This window comes from Schistocerca serialis, chromosome 5, assembly GCF_023864345.2.
Source record: "Schistocerca serialis cubense isolate TAMUIC-IGC-003099 chromosome 5, iqSchSeri2.2, whole genome shotgun sequence".
Lineage (NCBI taxonomy): Eukaryota > Metazoa > Arthropoda > Insecta > Orthoptera > Acrididae > Schistocerca > Schistocerca serialis.
In genome coordinates, this window is record NC_064642.1 from 412,084,184 (window position 1) to 412,105,122 (window position 20,939).

Genomic DNA, 20,939 nt, shown 5'->3' on the forward strand with positions numbered 1-20,939 from the left:
CACATAAGCATCAGTAAGTGATGCTAGGGTATATGTTTCATTCTGTTAATAATTCATAAGTATAAATACCATACTCTCTAAACACGTATTTTCATTCAAAATTTTTTTATAATTATTTGACAGAGAAAATGTTAATTCTGGTTGTTCACTCTAAATCAGAGGCCAAGTTAGAAATTATAATTAAAAGTGGATTGGCTTTACTGAAACCAAAACGGCTTTCCTCTATACTTTACTTTCTCATGACCATATTGGTGCTAACGGTATCTTGTGCGAACTAGAAACTCTGACTACTGTGTAGCAACCGAACTTTTGAACAAGGTAAAAAGAAAATAGAGTTTTCTTGTGAAAGATAAACAATACAGGATCGGTTTCTGGTCTAAATACATTATCTCTGTGTGTGACCTCTACTGTGGCGGAGGAAACGCTTATGGTAGCCAGCGGCCTGCATTAACGGCGTCACCCGCTGGAATTAGCTTGACGTCCGTAGCTGGCAGAGGCTAATACTGTGACAGCCCTGTCCAGGCTTCTGGCCCATCTCAGGAAGCGGACTAGCCGGCCGGAGTGGCCGTGTGGTTCTAGGCGCTGCAGTCTGAAGCCTAGCGACCGCTACGGTCGCAGGTTCGAATCCTGCCTCGGGCATGGATGTGTGTGATGTCCTTAGGTTAGTTAGCTTTAATTAGTTCTAAGTCGTAGGCGGACCTCAGAAGTTAAGTCGCATAGTGGTCAGAGCCATTTGAACCATTTGAAGCGGACTAGAGTACAGATATCGAAGATACTGAAAGTGTAACCCACAGCATGATCGATGTCGAAGGCGTGTGCCCGTGCTGGTCGATGATTACCATCGATGGAAACCTTTAGGAACACATGCACAGTGATAGAGAGACTGGGTCGCCGCCAGCCTGGGCTCGAACTGGTGTCTCACTGCAAAGGTGGCTCCCAGCAGGAAAGTCATTGAGAGGGTGAGCCAGTAGTGTAGAGGCTCTAGGTCGTCTACATACGGTCCCCAGCACAGGCGGTTGCCTGCCACTGCTGGAGACGAAGTGTTTGGTAGATCACTGGTTACTTCATCTGGGTCTGCAGTAGTCTCCACCCAGAAGACAGCTGATGAAGACAGCTTTAGTTGCCATCACATACACACCTCGGTACGTTCATGTACACAGAATGTCGGGAAGCATCTGGCACCAATTGAGTACATCTGAGAGTAAGGTTCTGGTTTGGGGGATATTTATGAGAGTCTGCTGGCCGGTACTTCTCCAACAGCAACATCCCTGCCCCACAAGAGACAACAGACTGTAGCAGCTGGGTGTCACCAATGGGTGCTTATGACTTAATTCGTTCGCCTCTTCTTGTTTAATCAGTTCGTGAAGGAGCCTAGCTGGAGCTGTAGTAGTAGTCATCTTCGCCTTTCAAACGCCTCTCCTTGTTTCCTTGTTAATAGCTATTTTTTTCTATATGGTGCATCAGTCACCAAGACGAAAGCTTGTCTCCTCCTGTGACGTCGTTTCGTTGCTTTGGCGCCGGCAGTTCGGTATTCCAGACTAGGGTGTGGTGCAAAACCGTCATGAGAGTTCATTACAGTGCGTGCTAGGATGCAGACTAGAAGAACCATTCTGAAAGACAGTACAGTCTCTGTGGATGACAGATATGTAGAGTAAAGATACTATCAGGCTGAAGTTTTGTATCCGATTGTGAATGTGATCGAACTGCTGTGTTCGCTGTATATTACTTGCTAGATGGAAAAGTTCAGCGTTGAATGTCGGTCGGGCACAAAGTAGTTACGAAAGCGTTACTGCAGCAGCTTACGATTAAACTGATGTAAAGATGCACTGACAATTTATCGAGTTCTTCAGAAACAATATTTATGTCGTACGTCGTACAACTATCTGCACAGGGAGAACTGGAAAAAATCGTGTGCCAAATTCCGTACGCACGCCGAGACATTTCTCACTTGGAGGGTATCTGTAGATCATTGTCAAGGTGGCAAAACAGTGATAACTATGGTGCAGTTTGTGTTTTTACTGGACTGTTTGAATTAAATAAACACCAACAGCAAAATTATGGCTTTCAATTTATTAAACGATGTACTAATCGCATAACGGTTTCACCTCTCAGTACACGAGAGAAGCGTAACTGAGCAGGTGCAAACGGATGTTACATTATAACCCAGTGCATGGTCTCCGGCAGAGAGCTTTCTGGGCCTCCTTGCGTTGCGAGAATCAACCTTATCCCGCTGTCGACCACAGACGTTATCAGTATCGATTGCATCGCGCAGCGGCGACACAAGAGGTTCATATCAGAACATACGGCAGGCCCTTGCAATCCGTTTATGCCCACCCCATTAGCATGTTGTACTCATAGATAATTGAAAAACGAACCCATCCCCGAAATGTTGACAGTAGGGCTGTTCAGTAGGTTGGACGATCCTGCCATGATATTGCAGAGCCCTCAAATTGCCCTCGATAGCGCTGAAAGGAGTCAGAAATCCGTGCGTCACTTCGACCCAAAAATGACTTTCTCACCTCTCTTGGGACTGCATGAGTAAGACGAGAACTGGTACATGGTCTTTGTCACCCTCTTCTACTACTATCATCATGTGACAGACAAACCCTCCATTCTTTGGCGACGAGTACCCCATGCCAGTGATCCTGGTTCCATTCCAGTTGCTATCTTGCCTCCGTTCTTCGTGCACAGCAGTCTTCTTCCTGTGAAGAGACAATGCATGCACTCTCTCGTGAGTCTTCAACGCATTCGGCTAGACTGACGGTGTACACCAGCCGCACTGGACCGCTCGGACCTGGAGACACAGCAAGCCCTACCGAGCCGCACTGACGATGTGTGGTTAGCTGTACCTCTGTTACCCAAGCGGCTATACACAGCTGTTTCCTACGATCAAAAGAGTGCTCAGAAAGGGGACTGATGACCTCAGATGTTAAGTCCCATAGTGCTCAGAGCCATCTGAACCATTTGAAGTGCTGAGAAGGAGATTTTAGATAAAAGAAAGTAACTATACATGTGATGAGAGTGGTACAATTTTTTTTTGAGCAATTTATTATAGTTTCCATTGTAAATATGCTGACCGTCTACGGCAAGACGACTTCTCTGATATAGCGGCAATGCATTATATATACAAAACCTTCCTCGTGAGTCAGTCTATTTATCAGTGAAAATCGTGCCAAAATCCCTACAATTGTTCCTGACATTATTCTACACATAGGACAGGCGGGGACAAAGGTGCGCACGGGACAAAGACTCGAATCTAGTGTTTTTCCTGCTTATGATTGTAGCGTTGCAGTCCTGCATCTTCAGTTGAGACCTTTTACGGTGGGAGAATTAGGGGTGGTGGTGGTGGTTAGCGTTTAACGTCCCGTCGACAACGAGGTCATTAGAGACGGAGCGCAAGCTCGGCTTAGGAAAGGATTGGGAAGGAAATCGGCCGTGCCCTTTCAAAGGAACCATCCCGGCATTTGCCTCAAACGATTTAGGGAAATCACGGAAAACCTAAATCAGGATGGCTGGAGACGGGATTGAACCGTCGTCCTCCCGAATGCGAGTCCAGTGTGCTAACCACTGCGCCACCTCGCTCGGTAGAATTAGGGGTGTTGTGTAAATGGTTTGCTATTTGAAGCTTTGGAGATATAAGGTAAGTCAAAGTTTTGAACATTCGATCTAAATATTTACCATGTAATGGATGGCGATCTGTCTACTGCAACAAAGAATTATCAATAGCTCGTATGTAAATACATAACCTAACGCATGATTTAACCTTAGTTGTTAGTTTAACAAATTCACACATATGGCAGCTGTTACCAGAAGGAGGGAAATCAGCGCCATGGGGCAAAGATTCTACGATCTAGTTGGGGCAAATGTCTGTATGCGTACTTTTGCCTCAAAATGTTGGTTTTTTTCTTTCTTCTGTTTTAATACTGAACACGTGGGTTTGTGTAACTTATTTAATGGACCTTATGTCACATAGACGGTTTCTCCATTAACAAGACTAGTTCAGCTCCATGTTACAGAAGCTGTGACAGAAAAACGTCCTCCACGCCATTGTCTCGTAAAACGCTAGAGGAGGCTAAAAATCCAACAGAAAATGGATCTTCCATTAAAAATGCAGCTAAAAGGCTTGGATATAATGATCCACATGACGTAAAAGACATAAAGCAGGCTGTGGTTAAAAAAAGACTAGAAGAGCACAAGGGCCATTGCAGAACGGAGGAGACTGACAGATATTTTGCAGCCAGGAAACCACCACATTCATTCTGACAGGGCACAAGTACTGGCAGCTACAAGCGGATACCATGAAAGGCTACACAGAGAGCCCACAGAGATCCTAAAACACCAAGGAATATCAATAGAAAGGAGGAGGGTGTGAAACTGAATTACATCGGGGTTCCGGTGCTGAAGGAGACGTGCACCAGTCTTTCATCATAGGATGATATGGGGTGATACGAAAAGCGCTCGTGTACTCAAAACATGTGACGTCACCTCACTGCGCGGGGCACGCGTAATCGGAATTTCGCTGCAGTCAGTAGCGAACCAGGGCGTGAATCGGACACTCAAAGAAGCTACCATCCCCCTTGAAAATGTCCTCGGCAGATGGGGACGAAACAGATGGTTTAAAGGTGGAATCCATCCGAACACAGCATAATAACCCGGACCATTTAATTAAATGTAACTTGCAAACTTTGCAATCTAAATATAATATTTCACCCGATCGGGTCTGTAATGAAGACGAAACAGCAATACATACTTTACTGGAAAAACTGCAGAAAAAGTGGCAAGGAAAGCCAAATAATAATAATAAAATGTGTTAAAATGTTTTGCATCTAAATTAGTGATATGTTAGTGTAATCTTTTGATTTTTAATACGACCACAATGTTGGTGACAATGGTGATGATTATTGTAATGATGGTGATGATTTTGGCATAGTAAAGCATTATACAAGGTAACGATGGCAGTACCTGACAAATACTGTAATTCTCCTTTAGAGTAAAATAATTATAGTAATTTCTTTCTAAGTGAAATTTTGCTCCATAACAATAGGATGTTTACCCAGGCCCAGGGAAAAAATCCATTTTCTTCATTTGCAACATTCTGTAAAATATAACTTCAGTGCATAACAAACAATCTAGAACTTACGGTGTTGTGTAAAGTATGATCCTAGGTATATTGTACACAATTTCCATTGTCATGTAACCAGAAAAACAGAAGGGAAAAGCAGAAAAGTGTTAAGTTCTCGTCTTTGCCCCTAACTGACCTGCAGACAGAAAAACGAAGTACTACGCTTTAATTTATAATATGTGTAGATGTACAGAACATTTAAGAAATCGAATCCAAACACAGAGAGATATTATCCGCACAGAAATTAAACTATGGAGTAGAATGACTTGTCAGGCAAAATTTATTTCAGTCTGTTTTTAAAATTATTTACAATGTGTGGTAACACGTTTTAATTCATAACGGAAAAGGTTGTAACCTATTTCCCTGTTACTTAATTTTACATATCGATTTCTAAAACTTATGTGTAAGCCACGACACACACATCTCTACGCTGTGGCCGGTGGCTTGAGTTCCAGGCGCGCACCAGCCTCACGCTAAAGCAAACTCACCTATTCGTTTCCGCCAGTCGGTCCGCGACAGTGGCGCTGCAGTCTGCAAAAACTCACCTGCCTTACCTTTAATTGCATGTGTTCTTACGCTGCGCTCCTAATAGTGGCACATGTCCACACTTTCAATGAAATTACAGCCCTGGGAGCGATTTGCTAGGTCAGAAAACAAGCACTCAATCCATCTTTTTTTTTTTTTTTTTTTTTTTTTTTTTTTTTTTTTTTTTTTTTTTTTTTTTTTTTTTAGAAAGTCTATACCGTTGAGATTGTAACGTTACGTTCATGAGAGCGAGTTATTCGGCTACATATTGGTACTAAGCGAAGTGAGTTTCTTTGAGCAGCTGAACGCTAGCTAGTTGGTCCAGCAAAGCAACCGGTATGGCCCTGTCCAGATACGAAGGTCGTCAGTGTGGTTGGAAATGGGAAAATCCTCAGTGCAGGGAACTTGGACGGCAGTTTCTTACTTACTTGAAGAGACGAAGCCCCGGAAATGGCGGAGTGTCAGATAGTCTTAAATATGGCTACTTACAACACTTAGAAATTCTATAATAAAGTGTACTTATGCAATAAACCAAATATCAATACATCATCGATCTCAGAAAAAATGAGTTACAACCAATGAAACAATACTATTTTCAATATCTTAAAAACTACGCAAGTTAGTAATTTACGGTGACCAAATGAACCTTAGAATTAACAACTTTTAGATGTGCTTTCAGACGTTTCAGGCGATTTCACCAAACAATATCTCAATATAGCTAGCATCCCTGAAATATATGTATCTGTATCTACTTTATTTATTGATTTATTACATTTTTATATCCTTTTCATTATGCAAATGTTTGTCAGAACATCGTATTCTCAACAATAACACATCAAATGAATGCAGCATGAATACCTCATATCTTGTCATAATTGTGTAGTTATTGCTCTGTTTTTGTTGGTAACTTTATTTCAATATGATAACAATGGAAACAAAAAGCACTATAATTTATGAAGTGGTCAATCGCGTCTATTAGCCGACGCCATAACTGAAAACAGTACCAGAAGACGCTTCTGTCAAGCAGATATAAATAACTGCTTAAACAACATTTAACGACATTTTGTCGTCATTTAACATGAGCGCTCCGGTTCAAAATTGATGGGTTCTTTATTTATAAACAAACCTTTGTATTTATTGTGATTGGTTTCAGTATTACCATATGTTTATGACATTTATTTATTTAAATATTGCAATAATATATTAGTTTGGTACCGAAAGTGGTCAACTTGAGTGAAAATCGTGTGTGCAGAAAATAAGAACGATATGATTTTACTGGAAATGGGTTGGGTTGTTTCGCGGAGGGGACCAAACAGCGAGATCATCGGTCTCATCGGGTTAGGGAAGGACGGGGAGGGAGTCGGCCGTGCCATTTCAAAGGAACCAGCCCGGCATTTGCCAGGCTGGCCGGATGCGGGATTGAACCGTCGTCCTCCCGAATGCGAGTCCAGTGTGTTAACCACTGCGCCACTTCGCTCGATTTAGTGGAAATGGTCTTCCGCTAATGAGAGTCAGACAGTGGCAGAACACTACTAAATGGAGGTTGACACTTTTAGAGAGGTGAGCTCAGAGGAGCGACTCGGAACGCTTTTTAATACCGATTCTTGAAGAAGGCATACCTGCCTATGGTATAGTGAGATATTCGATCGTGTGAGTGATTGATTCTGGGCGGTGAACGGGTGCTACAAGACTTTAGCTTTAGAAGACACCTTTATATCAGTCATGGAAGAAGCATGTAGACCTGCCTTTAGTAACATGTGTTGTCTCGGTCATAGCTTCTGGGCGATTATGACTGCTACACTATTTCAACTTTTCAAGGGGCTCAGCTTTCGAGAAGTATGAATGTGCTTCAGTGCAGAACTTTAACTTTTTACGACTGCATTACGGACTTTAGAGCAGGCACAGGATGAGTTTCTCTCGTTATCTCGTGTGTGTTGTTAAGTAGGCTGTTTAGGTGTATATGTTGGTAACGCCACGTAGCGCTCTGTATGAAAATCACTGACTGTGCTGTGTGCAGTCTGTGGCTGGTTAGCATTGTTGGAATATTCGCTATTGTAGCGTTGGGTAGTTGGATGTGAACAGCGCGTAGCGTTGCACAGTTGGAGGTGAGCCGCCAGCGGTGGTGGATGTGGGGAGAGACATGGCAGAATTTTAAGAGCGGACGATCTGGACTTGTGTCCGCCAGAAAGAGTAAATTTGTAATACTGGATATCATGAACTGATATATATATATATATATATATATATATATATATATATATATATATGACTTTTGAACACTATTAAGGTAAATACATAGTATTGATCAGAATAAGTAAAGAGCGAAATGTCTGAGTATGTTCAGTTCTGCTCAGCTGTTTGAAAATCAAATAACGTAAGCGGTTTACCAGCACAGTAATTCAATAATATTTCTAAGGGGAATTTTCAAATTCAGTGCTATTTTCATAATACTCCTACCAAATAGAATCGTTTCATATACATCACGATAACAGCTTGTTTTATTTCTACATCGACATTTTCCTAGTGACTATTGTCTTTTGTCTTTTTAGTCCTTTTCACCCACTTTTAACGCAGTTCAATCAATATTTTATTAACACTTCTTGCATTAGACCATAACTAGCAGTTTGGGAGGGACTCTGACTGTCATTTGGATGCACTTAACTATCTGTATAATCAGCTATCGCCACAACTTAAGTTTATAAGAAAGTTAATTTGAGTCATAAGGCACGTCGTAATTGTCACGTGGGACTTGTCTGACGTAATAAGAATGACGTCATTAGCCAACAAAATTAAAGCAGCAGCCTCGCCTGAAGAGGGACACTTGGACAGTTGTGATAACGGGCTTGACAGATATCGACGAGTGAAGCTAGCAGATGCTTTGGCAGACACAGATGTGCAGACGTTTCCAAGATGGCGCTGTACTGTTTTTTGCTTAGGGGGAAGGTGGATATACCGAACCAACAAGATATTTCAATCCTACAGTCTTGTTATTATCATAAAGTTGTGATGGGCTATTTACAGGGGATCTCAAATTGATTCTCACATGTCTGGGTTTCCAGAAGGCTTTTGATACCGTTAATCACAAGAGACTTTTAAGTATATTGGGTGCTTATGGAGTATAGCCTCAGCTGTGCCACTGGATTTTTAATTTAATATCAGAAAGGCCAGTTCGTACTGATACGTAGTCACTGAGTGAAACAGAAGCGAGAACTGACGTTCCCCAAAGAAGTTCTATAGGCTGTCTGCTGTTCCTATCTACATAAATGATCTAGTGGGCAATCTGTCCAGGCCTCTTGAACTGTTTACAGATGATGTCGTCTTTTGCCGTTTAATAAAGTCATCAGATGATCAAAACCAATCGGAAAACGATTCAGACAAGATATTTGCATGGTGCGAAAGGTGACAATTGACTCCAAATATTAAGGTGTGTGAGATCATCCGCATAAGTACCGAAAGGAATCAGCTAAATTCCGGTTACACGACAAATCGCACAGTTCTAAAGAACTCCGTCTTCAGGCCACAAGTGGCCCATCGGGACCATCCGACCGCCATGTCATCCTCAGATGAGGATGTGGATAGGAGGGGCGTGCGGTCAGCACACTTCTCACCCAGTCGTTATGACGGTTTTCTTTGACCGGAGCCGCTACTATTCAGTCGAGTAGCTCCTCAATTGGCATCACGAGGCTGAGTGCACACCGAAAAATGGTAAAAGCACATGACGGCCCTGATAGTCACCCATCCAAGTGCCGGCAACGCCCGACAGCGCTTAACTTCGGTGATCTGACAGGAACGGGTGTATCCACTGCGGCAAGGCCGTTGCACACAGTTCTAAAGGCTGACAGTTTAACTAAATTCGTAGGAATAACTATTACGAGCAATTTAAATCAGAACTATTGCATAGATAATGTTGCGGCGAAGGTGATCCTAAGACTGCATTTTACTGACGAAAGTCTTAAAATGTGCAACACATCCATTAAACAGACTGCGTACTGTAATCTTGTCCGTCCTCTGCTAAAGTATTGCTGTGCGGCAGAGGATCCTTACCAGACAGGACTGATGAAGGACATTGAAAAAGTTGAAAGAAGGGCTGTTAGTACTGTGCTATCACGGAATAGGGGAGAAAGTGCCACGGATATGTTACGCGAGTTGAGGTGGCAATCATTAAAACATGTGCTTTTTGTATGCCGAGACATCTTTACAAAAAATTTCAATCTCAGCTTTCTGCTCCGAGTGAGAAAATATTTTTTTTGACGCCCACCTACATTAGGAGAAACGATATAAGTAATAAAGTAATAAAAATCAAGCTCACACGGAGATTTACCTGTTCGTTTCTCCCGCACGCTGTTCGAAATAGTGTGAAAGTGTTTCGATGAAACTCTGCTAGGCACTTAAGTGTGAATTGTAGAATATTCGTGGAGATGTAGATTTATTGTCTACGGAACAATAATAAACCTACATTGTTCGTAGTTTTTGTTCGTTATTCATAAAGTTCAAGAACAGGTGAAATAACGTATGATACCGTGGACTTGCTACTGCGAATTTGAGAATCTAAGCTATTAGTGAAGGCGCGAATTATTATCGTTTAAAACAAACAATAGGTAGGGCCCAAAATGCAGAAAAGTTTCGTTGTAGATCCTGTAAGAGAGACATGTAATACGAATAAAAGTTTCAGGTATTAATCAAAGTAGACGCCATTGATTTAAACAACATTTATTTTCGGTAGCATATACTACTGAGGTATTGTCAGATAATCTGGAGAACGCGTTTTGGAAAGCGGACAGAAGCAACTGCTTCGCTTTTCTTTCGTAATATTTATTAGTTTCACTTTCTCGAAACAATCTCTTGTACTATGTGTCACTGTCTACCAATTCATTTACAACCGATCAACGTAAATGATCAGACGACATTTACGCAGATCACACAACAGAACAACACTGTCGGTTTGCATGCGTGTGACAAAGATCGCCTTCTCCCGGGCATCGCAAGCGGAAGCGACGCCTGGAGAGCAGAAACGTCCAAGTTCCTAAATAGTTTTATTGTCACATTGCACTGCTCGGATAGATGCACAACACGAAGACCACAAGCACAGAGGCAGCTGGGCATATGTGCCGTTTCTTAAAGAAGGCAGTTGGTTGCGGTGAAGCACAACAGTCTGGTGTACGTCTTTGGTACAGAGGAAAGCCTGGAGATATTGTTACGTCACTTTTATGATCTTAAATCACAAGCACCGAGTTGCTGACACAAGCGCTTTGCACAGTAGTGTCCTGTTTCGTCGCACATTTCCTGTAGCCGCAGATGTGCCGCAGCGGTTCCTCGAACGCGCTGGATACTGCCCGACACGGAGCTGCAGCAACGGTTACAAGGCGCAGGTAACGCCGAGGTAACGAACGCCTCCGGCCAGCTGTAGCTAGACGGTGTACTTGACGTGCTCGTAGAAGGCGTGCGCCGTGTTGGCGGCGGGCGGCGACGGCAGGCTGGTGGGGATGGACGCCTGCTGCAGCTGCAGCGCCTGCTGCTGCACCTGCGGCGGCTGCGGCTGCGACTGCTGCGCCACCGGCGGCGGCGTCAGGTACGGCTTCCGGTCGCACTGCACGCTCACGCCGGCGCCGCGCAGGCCTGCCAACACACCAGCACCGAACATCACACCGTCTGAGCCGAATTATCATACACACAAGGTTTCAGCGACAGGTTCAACTGAAGAGTGTAAATGAAAAGCGTTCGAAGTTCCAAATCTGACATTTGTCAGGAGGATGAAAAACACTGAATCTCTGTTTGTGATCTGCATTCAGAAAATTGAGAGGAAATCTGATACATAGAATTATGCAGCTCACTGCATCACCGCAAAAAATAATGAGTCGAACTAGAAAATAAATAGAATGAGATTTTCACTCTACAGCGGAGTTGCGCTGATACGAAACTTCCTGGCAGGAAGTTTCATATCAGCGCACACTCCGTTGTGAAGTGAAAATCTCATTCTAGAAACATCCCCCTGGCTGTGGCTAAGCCATGTCTCCGGAAGGGGAAGGGTAAATTGGCTGGGGAAATAGCAGGAAAGTTAAAGGGGGGAGGCACTTTCATGAGTGGTAAAATACCAGTGGTTATAGGGTTCAGAAAAGACTCTTTTTTAGGGTAGGGAGGAAAGAAAGAAAGCAAATTTTAAGAGAGGTTAGAACTGAGACAAACCTTCAGTTTGAGAAAGAAATCAAAAAACATAATTCCAGCTTATTACATCAGCATAAACAGCTCTTGGTTAAGAATTTTCAACAGTCAGCATATATTTTAACTCTACCCAATTTTAACTCAGTCAATATGAAATGTCAGCTATCTTTATTGCATCAAAATATTTGAGGACTGAGAAATAAAATTAATGAATTAACTATCTACATAGATGAATTAGAGTCTTCAAACCCAGCTGACATTATCTGCCTCTCTGAACATCATGTGACCACTGGTATAGAAGTTTTAAGTGTTACAGGGTTTAGGTTAGCATCTCACTTTTGTAGATCAGAAATGGAGAAAGGAGGAGTTGCCACATTCATCAGGAACTGTCATAAATTTAAGAACATAGACATTCATAAATTTTGCCAAGAACAGCATATGGAAGCATGTGCAACAGAATTAGAATTCCACAAAAAATCCTTCATAATATTAAGTGTATATCGAGCACCTGCAGGTAACTTTGATCTGTTTGTAAACCATCTTGAAGCTGTACTGGCCCATTTAACAACCAAAAACAAAGAAGTAGTGGTTGCTGGTGATTTCAATATAGATTTCCTTAAAGACTCTCCCAGTAAGGACTTACTTGAGTTAGTAACACTATCATCCAACTTAATTCCCACTGTAAAGTTCTCCACTAGGGTAGCCACTTGCTCACAAACAGCCATTGATAATATCTTTATAGAAAAGTCCAATGAACAAAATTATATTACAAAACCAATAGTCAATGGCCTCTCAGACCATGAAATGCAGATCCTCCTGTTAAATGTTAATACTGAACAGGATATAAAATCTGTTAAATCTGAGCTCAAGAGTGTAATCAATAAGCCAAAAATTGATTATTTTAGGACACTCCTCAGAGACATTCACTGGACTGATGTTTACAGTGCTCCTGGCATGAATGAAAAATATAACACTTTTGCTAATAAAGTGCTTACCTTATTCGAACACTGTTTTCCCCCAAACCTTACCAAGGCTAGAGCAAAGTCTACAAAGAAGCCATGGATTACTCAAGGAATAGGGGTATCTTGTAAAACAAAAAGAAAACTGCATCTGTCAATCCGAAAATGTTCAGATGCTGATGCTACAGCACATTACAAGAAATACTGCAAAATATTAAAGACTGTAATACGGATGTCAAAGCAAATATATTACAAGGAAAGGATAGTCATATCAGATAACAAAATAAAGACAATATGGGATATAGTGAAGGAGGACACCGGTAGAACCAGACATGAAGAGGAACAAATAGCATTAAGAGTAAATGATACATTGGTGACAGATGTGTATAGTGTTGCAGAACTTTTTAACAAACATTTTATAACTGTTACTGAATAGATGGGGTTGTCAGGTTCGGTAGATTCTGCTATGGAATACCTCAGACCAGACATTTCAAGTAACTTTCATAATATGAATTTGACCATCACTACCCCAACAGAAATAATGTCCATCATAAAATCTTTAAAATCAAAAACATCTAGTGGGTATGATGAAATATCAACAAAGTTAATTAAAGAATGTGATTCTGAACTAAGTAACATATTAAGCTATCTGTGTAACCAGTCGTTTATCAGTGGAACATTTCCTGAATGGTTGAAATATGCTGAAGTTAAGCCACTGTTTAAGAAGGAAGATAAAGAAATAGCATCAAATTTCCATCCAATTTCACTGTTGCCAGCATTCTCAAAAATTTTAGAAAAAGTGATGTACAGTCGGCTTTATAACCATCTTATCTCGAATAACAAACTGTCAAAGTCTCAGTTTGGATTTCTAAAAGGTTCTGATATTGAGAAGGCTATCTACACTTACAGTGAAAATGTGCTTAATTCATTGGATAAAAAATTGCAGGCAACTGGTATATTTTGTGATCTGTCAAAGGCATTTGACTGTGTAAATCACAATATCCTTTTAAGTAAATTAGAATATTATAGTGTAACAGGAAATGCTGCAAAATGGTTCAAATCTTATATCTCAGGCAGGAAACAAAGGGTGTTATTAAGAAAGTGACATGTATCAAGCTATCAGGCATCATGCAACTGGGAACTAATTACATGTGGGGTCCCACAAGGTTCCATTTTGGGGCCCTTAATTTTTCTTGTGTATATCAATGACCTTTCATCAGTAACATTACCAGATGCCAATTTCGTTTTGTTTGCCAATGATACAAACATTGCAATAAATAGCAATTCAAGTGTAGTCTTAGAAAGATCAGCTAATAAAATATTTGTGGGCATTAATCACTGGTTCCTAGCCAATTATTTGCCACTAAACTTTGAAAAAACACACAACATGCAGTTCAGAACTTGTAAGGGGTGTCCCACGAGTATAACACATGATGACAAGAAGACAGAAGAAGTGGACAGTGTTAAATTCTTGGGATTACAGCTTGATAATAAATTCAACTGGGAGGATCACACCACAGAACTGCTGAAGCGTCTTAACAATTCTCTGTTTGCAATGCGAATTTTGTCAGACATAGGGGATATAAAAATGAAAAAGCTGGCCATAATGTCATATGGGATTATTTTTTGGGGTAATTCATCAAGCCAAGCTAAATTTTTCTGGACACAAAAACGTGCAGTAAGAGTTTTATGTGGTGTGAACTCAAGAACATCCTGCAGAAGCCTGTTTAGGGAACTAGGGATACTAACTACTGCTTCCCAATATATTTATTCCTTAATGAAATTTGTCATTAAAATATATCACCTTTTCAAACCAACAGCTCAATTCATGGAATCAATACTAGAAATAAGAATAATCTTCACAAGGATTTAAAGTCACTTAGTCTTGTACAAAAAGGTGTGCATTATTCAGGAACACACATTTTCAATAACTTGCCAGCAGCCATAAAAAGCTTAACAACCAATGAAATTCAGTTTAAGAGAAGCCTAAAGGATTTATTGGTGGCCAACTCCTTCTACTCCATTGATGAATTTCTCAGTAAAACCAACTGATATATATATATATATATATATATATATATATATATATATATATATATATAACTTCTGCACAATTTCAGTGCAGTGATGTATTCACTGTAAATATGTGTGTGTGTGTGTGTGTGTGTGTGTGTGTGTGTGTATGAACTTCTGCACCATTTCAGTGCAGTAATGTGTTCATTGTAAATAAGTATTATGGCAGTTGTATTACCTTATAAACAAATAAAAAACTTTTTTATTTTAAATTCAGTGCATTAGTATTTGAAAAATGACTCTTTCATATAGTGTTCATTAAAAAATGACGATCATTCCACTTGGGACCTGTGGAATGGTACATTAGCTTATTTGTTTTAGTTGTAAATATTTGTCATGTATTGTTGTTTTTCTGACATGTTCCACATCCTGGAGGACTCCTCACTACGGATCAATTGGAATGAAACTAAATCTAATCTAATCTAATATCCTTTCTTCCAGGAGTGCTAGTTCTGCAAGGTTCGCAGGAGAGCTTCTGTGAAGTTCGGAAGGTAGGAGACGAGGTACTGGTTGAATTACAGCTCTGAGGACAGGGTCTGAGTTGTGCCTGGGTAGCTCAATTGGTAGAGCACTTGCCCGCGAAAGGCAAAGGTCCGCAGTTCGAGTCTTGGTCCGGCACACAGTTTTAATCTGCCAGGAAGTTTGAGAAAATAAATAGTTTATTAAGATCTTTCTAAGTGCATTACCAGACACATGACTGGTTCTAAGAACCCGTAAGAAAGTTGTTACAAGTCGACTACTGCAATGAAGAAAATAGCACCAACCACTGTTAGTAACGCTATTTATTTATACCAACAGTGCCATTACCGGCTTCGAACCGACAACTTCATATTCAGACCGTTGTTCACGTTTACATTACCCTTATTGTTCGCTTTTTTCCCAACTAATGTAAACAACAACAACAGTCGTCTGAAGATAAACCTGTCGGTCGAAACAGGTAACACTGCTGTTTTTTTTTATAACAAATAGCATTATTGATTGTTGCTGATTTCTGTTTTATTTTCTGTAAAAATTGACTTGTATTTTGTACACAGCCACGTTCTCAAAACTGTCAGTTTTCGATAAAATACAGTAGCAGGAAGAAATTTTTTTCCATATGCCATTAATACTGAGACAAAAAATGGCTCTGAGCACTATGGGACTTAACTTCGGAGGTCATCAGTCCCCTAGAACTTAGAACTACTTAACCTAACTAAACTAAGGATGGCACACACATCCATGATCGTGGCAGGATTCGAACCTGGGACCGTAGCGGTCGCGCGGTACCACACTATAGCGTTTTTCCATATGCCATTAATACTGAGACAAAAAAATGGCTCTGAGCACTATGGGACCTAACTTCGGAGGTCATCAGTCCCCTAGAACTTAGAACTACTTAACCTAACTAACCTAAGGACATCACACACATCCATGATCGTGGCAGGATTCGAACCTGGGACCGTAGCGGCCGGCCTAGAACAGCTCGGCCACTCCGGCCGGCAAGATTGAGACACTACGTTTAATTTGTGGTAATACAACTACAGAAATGCAGGATTATGTTTGTAGGTAGTAGAACTGCAATGAACAAAACCCATCTTTCATGTTGTTGTAGTTGTTGTGGTGTTCAGTCCGAAAACTGGTTTCATGCCGCTCTCCATGCTACTTTATCCTGTGCAAGCCTCTTCATCTCCAAGTAACTGCTGCAACTTACTTCCTTATGAATCTGCTTAGTGTATTCATTTCTAGATCTGCCTCTAAGATTCTTACCACTCCCCCCCCCCCCCCCCCCCCCCCCACACACACACACACACACTTCCTTCTGATACTAAGTTGGTGATTACTTGATATCTCAGAATGTGTCCTTTCGATCGAACTCTTCTTCTAATGAGGCTATGCCACAAATTTCTTTTTTGTGCAGTTCTATTCAGCACCTCCTCATTAGTTACGCGATCTACCCATCTAACCTCCAGCATTCATCCGTAGCATCACATTTCAAAGGCCTCTATACTATTCTTATTGAAAGTGTTTATCGCCCATGTTTCACTTCCAAACGTGGCTACACTCCACATAAATACGTTCAGAAAAGAGTTCGTAAGACTCAAATCTATATTCGATGTTAACAAATTTCTGTTCTTCATAAACGCTTTCCTTGTCATTGCCGGTCTACATTTTACATCCTCTCTATTTCAGCCATCATCCGTTACTTTACTGCCTGAATACCAAACCACATCTACTACTTTAAGTTTCTGGTTTCCTAATCTAATTCCCTCAGCTTTACCTGATTTAATATGACGACATTTCAATGTCCTTGTTTTATTTTTGTTTATGTTCATCTTATATCCAAATTTCAAGACACCATCCACACCGTTCAACTGCTCTTCCAAGTAATTTGCTGACCCTGAGAGAACCACAATGTCAAGGACAAACGTGACCACTGTTATTCCTCCCCCCTGTACTTTAGTTTCTTCTCCAATTCCTTTACTGCTTGCTCAATACACAGATCGAATAACATTGGGAATAGGTTACAACTCTGTCTCACTCCCTTCTCAATCATTGATTCCTTTTCACGCCCGTCGACTCTGTGTGGTTTCTGCACAAGTTGTAAATAGCCTTTCCCTCCCAGTGTTTTATCTATGCGACCTTCAGAATTTGAAAGAGAGTACTCCATCAACATTATCAAAAACTTTTTCTAAGTCTACAAACGCTGTAAACGTAGATTTGCTTGTTCATAGCCTATCTTCTAAGATAAGTCGTAGGATCACTATTGCCTCGCGTGTTCCTACAGTTCTTCGGAATCCAAATTGATCTTCCTCGAGGTCGTTTTCCACTAGTTTTTCCATTCCTCTGCAAAGATTTCATATCAGTATTTTCGAATCATGACGTATTAAACTCATAATTCGATAATATTAACACCTGTCAGAACCAGCTTTCTTTGGAATTGGATTGATTATATTCTTCTTAAAGTCTGACGGTATTTCCCCTGTCTCATGCATCTTGCACACCGGCTGGAAGAGTTTTATCAAGGTCGACTTTTCCAAGGCTGTCAGTAGGTGTGACGGAATATCGTCTACTCCTAGAGTATTGTTTAGACTTTGGTCTTTCAGTTCTCTGTCAAATTATTCTCGTAGTATCATGTTTCCCATCTCACCTTAATCTATTTCCTTTTTCATTTCCATAATACTGTCTGCAAGAACGTCTTCCTTGTATAGGCCCTCTGCATACTCCTTCCACCTTTTTGCTTTCCCTTTTTGCTTAGGACTCGTTTTCTATCTGAGCTCTTCATATTCATACAGTTGGTTTTCTTTTCTCCAAAGACCTATTTAATTTTCTTGTAGGCAATATCTGCCTTTTCCGCAGGGAAACAGTGAGATAAGGGGAAAGCTGCTATATCATGCATGACGTTTAAATTTATTACTTATTTGCTACAACTCTATTCGCAATACTTTATGCGGACAGTGTCAGCACTTGTCATTGAATGTACCTAGAAAAATATATCAATGTACTTCACATAGTTCAGTAGTTATGACGTCATAAACATTGAGCTACGTGGAAATGAAAACTCTGGGCGAAATTCGCTAGAGACATGGGTGAAATATGTGCAAAAATACGTATGAAATATGTTAAATGTAAGAGAAATATATTTGACATGGGCGTACGTCAGCAGAGACACGGGTAGACAGCCCATTGTAAGCCCTAGAACGATTTCAACTAAATTTTGTACACGTATTATTTATCGATGTGGAAAAAATGGTAAGGTGGTAATAACCACCAGCCTCCCATTGGAGTTGGTGTGATGATGCAGAGAGAGAGGCGGGAAGAAGAGATGGCAAAAAGAGAGGGGGAAGGAGGACACAGATAGGGCGAAAGAGGATATGGACAGAGACAGCGTAAGGGAAATGGACAGAGAGGGGGGAGAGGAGGAGATGGACAGAGAAAGGAAAGAGGAGCAGATAGAGAAATGGGGTGGAAGAGATGTGTGGAGAGGGGGGGGGGGGGGGGAAAGGAGAGGGATAGAAAGATGGGGAGGAGGGAATGGATAGAGAAAGGTGAGTAGATGGACAGAGAAAGGGGGGACGAGGAAATGGACAAAGAAAGGAAAGACGAGGCTAATCTTGATCATGTTGTGCACCACAGTTTACAATAACGTTTTTGATTAATGAAACCCACTTCAGCTGTATTATCACAAATATGTTGTGTTATGGCCGGTTTCGTTCTTTGAACAATTCGGAAACCTGAAGGTGTTCAACGAACAAAACTGGTAGTAACACAATAAATATTTAATGATACAGCTGGGTTGGTTTTCATGTGCCATTAACGAAAGAGGAGGAGATAGACAGAGAGAGAGCAGAGAGAGGGAGATGAGTACCGAGAGGGGGAGGAGGAGATGGACAGAGAGAGGGGGAGGAGGAGATGGACAGATAGAGGGGAGGAGATGGACAGATAGAGGAACAGGGTGGAGATAGACAAACAGAGGGGAAGAGGATATGGAATTAGATGGGGGGAGGTGGACAGGGGAGGAAAGATGAGATGGACAGAGGGACGAGGAGCAGATAGAGGAGGTGGGAAGGAGAAGATGGAAACAGATAGTGGTAGGTGGAGATGGACAGGGAATGGGGGGGGGGGGGCAGGGGTAGGTGATGGAAAGAGAGGGGAAAGACGAGATGGGTAGGGAGATGGGGAAGTAGGAGATGGACTAACAGAAGATATAAATAAATACATACCCGAGCGTATACTTATCTACTATTTTTATAAAAATGAAGAAGGATTTTCTATAACTGTGTGACCAAAGCACACTAAAGATGTGAAACATAAGCAGTGGGAGAAAGAGGAGAGGGGGTGTTGGGGGAACAATTTCAGGGGATTAGAAATATGATGTTACAGTAGAGTATCTTATACAGGCAAGAAGTTCCACCGTGAATAGTCGGAGGAAATAAATCTATGGAAACCCATTATCGTAAAAACGACAACTCACCCGAGATAAGTGGTTATACGCCCTGAAATACACTTACTTCTGTGAAAATTACAACACCAAGAAGAATACTTGGGGATGATATGAGCATCATATGACAAATTAGCTATCAGAAAATTGCAATTATAAGGGACACGGAACTGTTACGAATTCTGTCTTTAAGCATTTAATATGAAGCGAATGAATGAATTCGTGTTGGTTTCGAGTAGGTGCAAGACTATTTTGTGATTGGCGCCACTTTGAAGCCATGCGTGTCAGCTCCCTATAATGTGGCTGTTCCGTATACGTATCTGTATCGAGTGGGTGTGTTGTGTGGCACCACATTAGTGCTGAACGATGATGATACAAGGAAAGGGTGACTCGCTCCGAAGACACACAGGCTAACGCTATGAAGTAGCACCTAGGAGGTTCCCATCCGATGGACGGATCACCATCAGTAGTGTCATATGCCCTAACTCCATAAGACTCTGCGGGACGTTTGAAATTTACGCCAAGGCATTGGCGCAGAGTCTGGTAATCGGGAACTGTGCGTCACCACGTCTCCTCCTCTTCCCGACGAAAGACAGACGATGAAAATTCTTTCCGCCTACATGATCCAAACTAGCTACTTTCCTATCGCGTGTCAATGCACACGCGTGCTTTGAAACCTCGGTAACAGAGGCGGATAGCAGTAGTATACTACTAGTGGTAGTAGTAGTTTCATTCACCCACAGGTCATATTCACAAGGGTACTGGACTGTCTTATACTTGCAATTTAAGGACAAAAAACTGAAAAGTGGAGCTGCTGTGAGCATCCCTCTTTCTGTCGCTTACAATGCCAATCGTCAGACCACGACCATCACGGTAGCGTCTAACATGTAAGCAACCATCCGAGAGGACCACTACCGAAAAGAATACATTATGCAACTCATAACCTTTCGTCAGGGTTCACGTGCCCATTACAGTCTGGTTTCTGGAGAGCGGAAAACGACGCTATGATATGCCCGCCTCTAATCCAACCCGTAACAGACAGCGTAGGAGCTGACAGGTACACAACTGGTGCAGTGCTAAACGCTGTGGTCGAGAGAGCTCGGTATGTTAACGGCCATACGAATGAAATAATGGCCACCCAGAGCTATGATCATATTGGGTTGTCTGACTCGTGCTCATAGTG

The 20,939-nt window shown here is 41.5% G+C and overlaps 1 protein-coding gene across 1 annotated transcript in view; it reads right to left on the reverse strand.

Moving 5' to 3' along the window:
* Positions 1 to 10,341: 10,341 nt before the first annotated feature.
* The window catches only part of LOC126481974 (forkhead box protein F2-like), a 258,865-nt gene continuing 248,267 nt past the window's right edge, over positions 10,342 to 20,939 (reverse strand). The window contains exon 5 of the mRNA XM_050105939.1: positions 10,342 to 11,263. Within this exon, the coding sequence (XP_049961896.1) occupies positions 11,055 to 11,263 (209 nt within the window). The 3' untranslated portion in view covers positions 10,342 to 11,054. The remainder of the gene's footprint in view (positions 11,264 to 20,939) is intronic.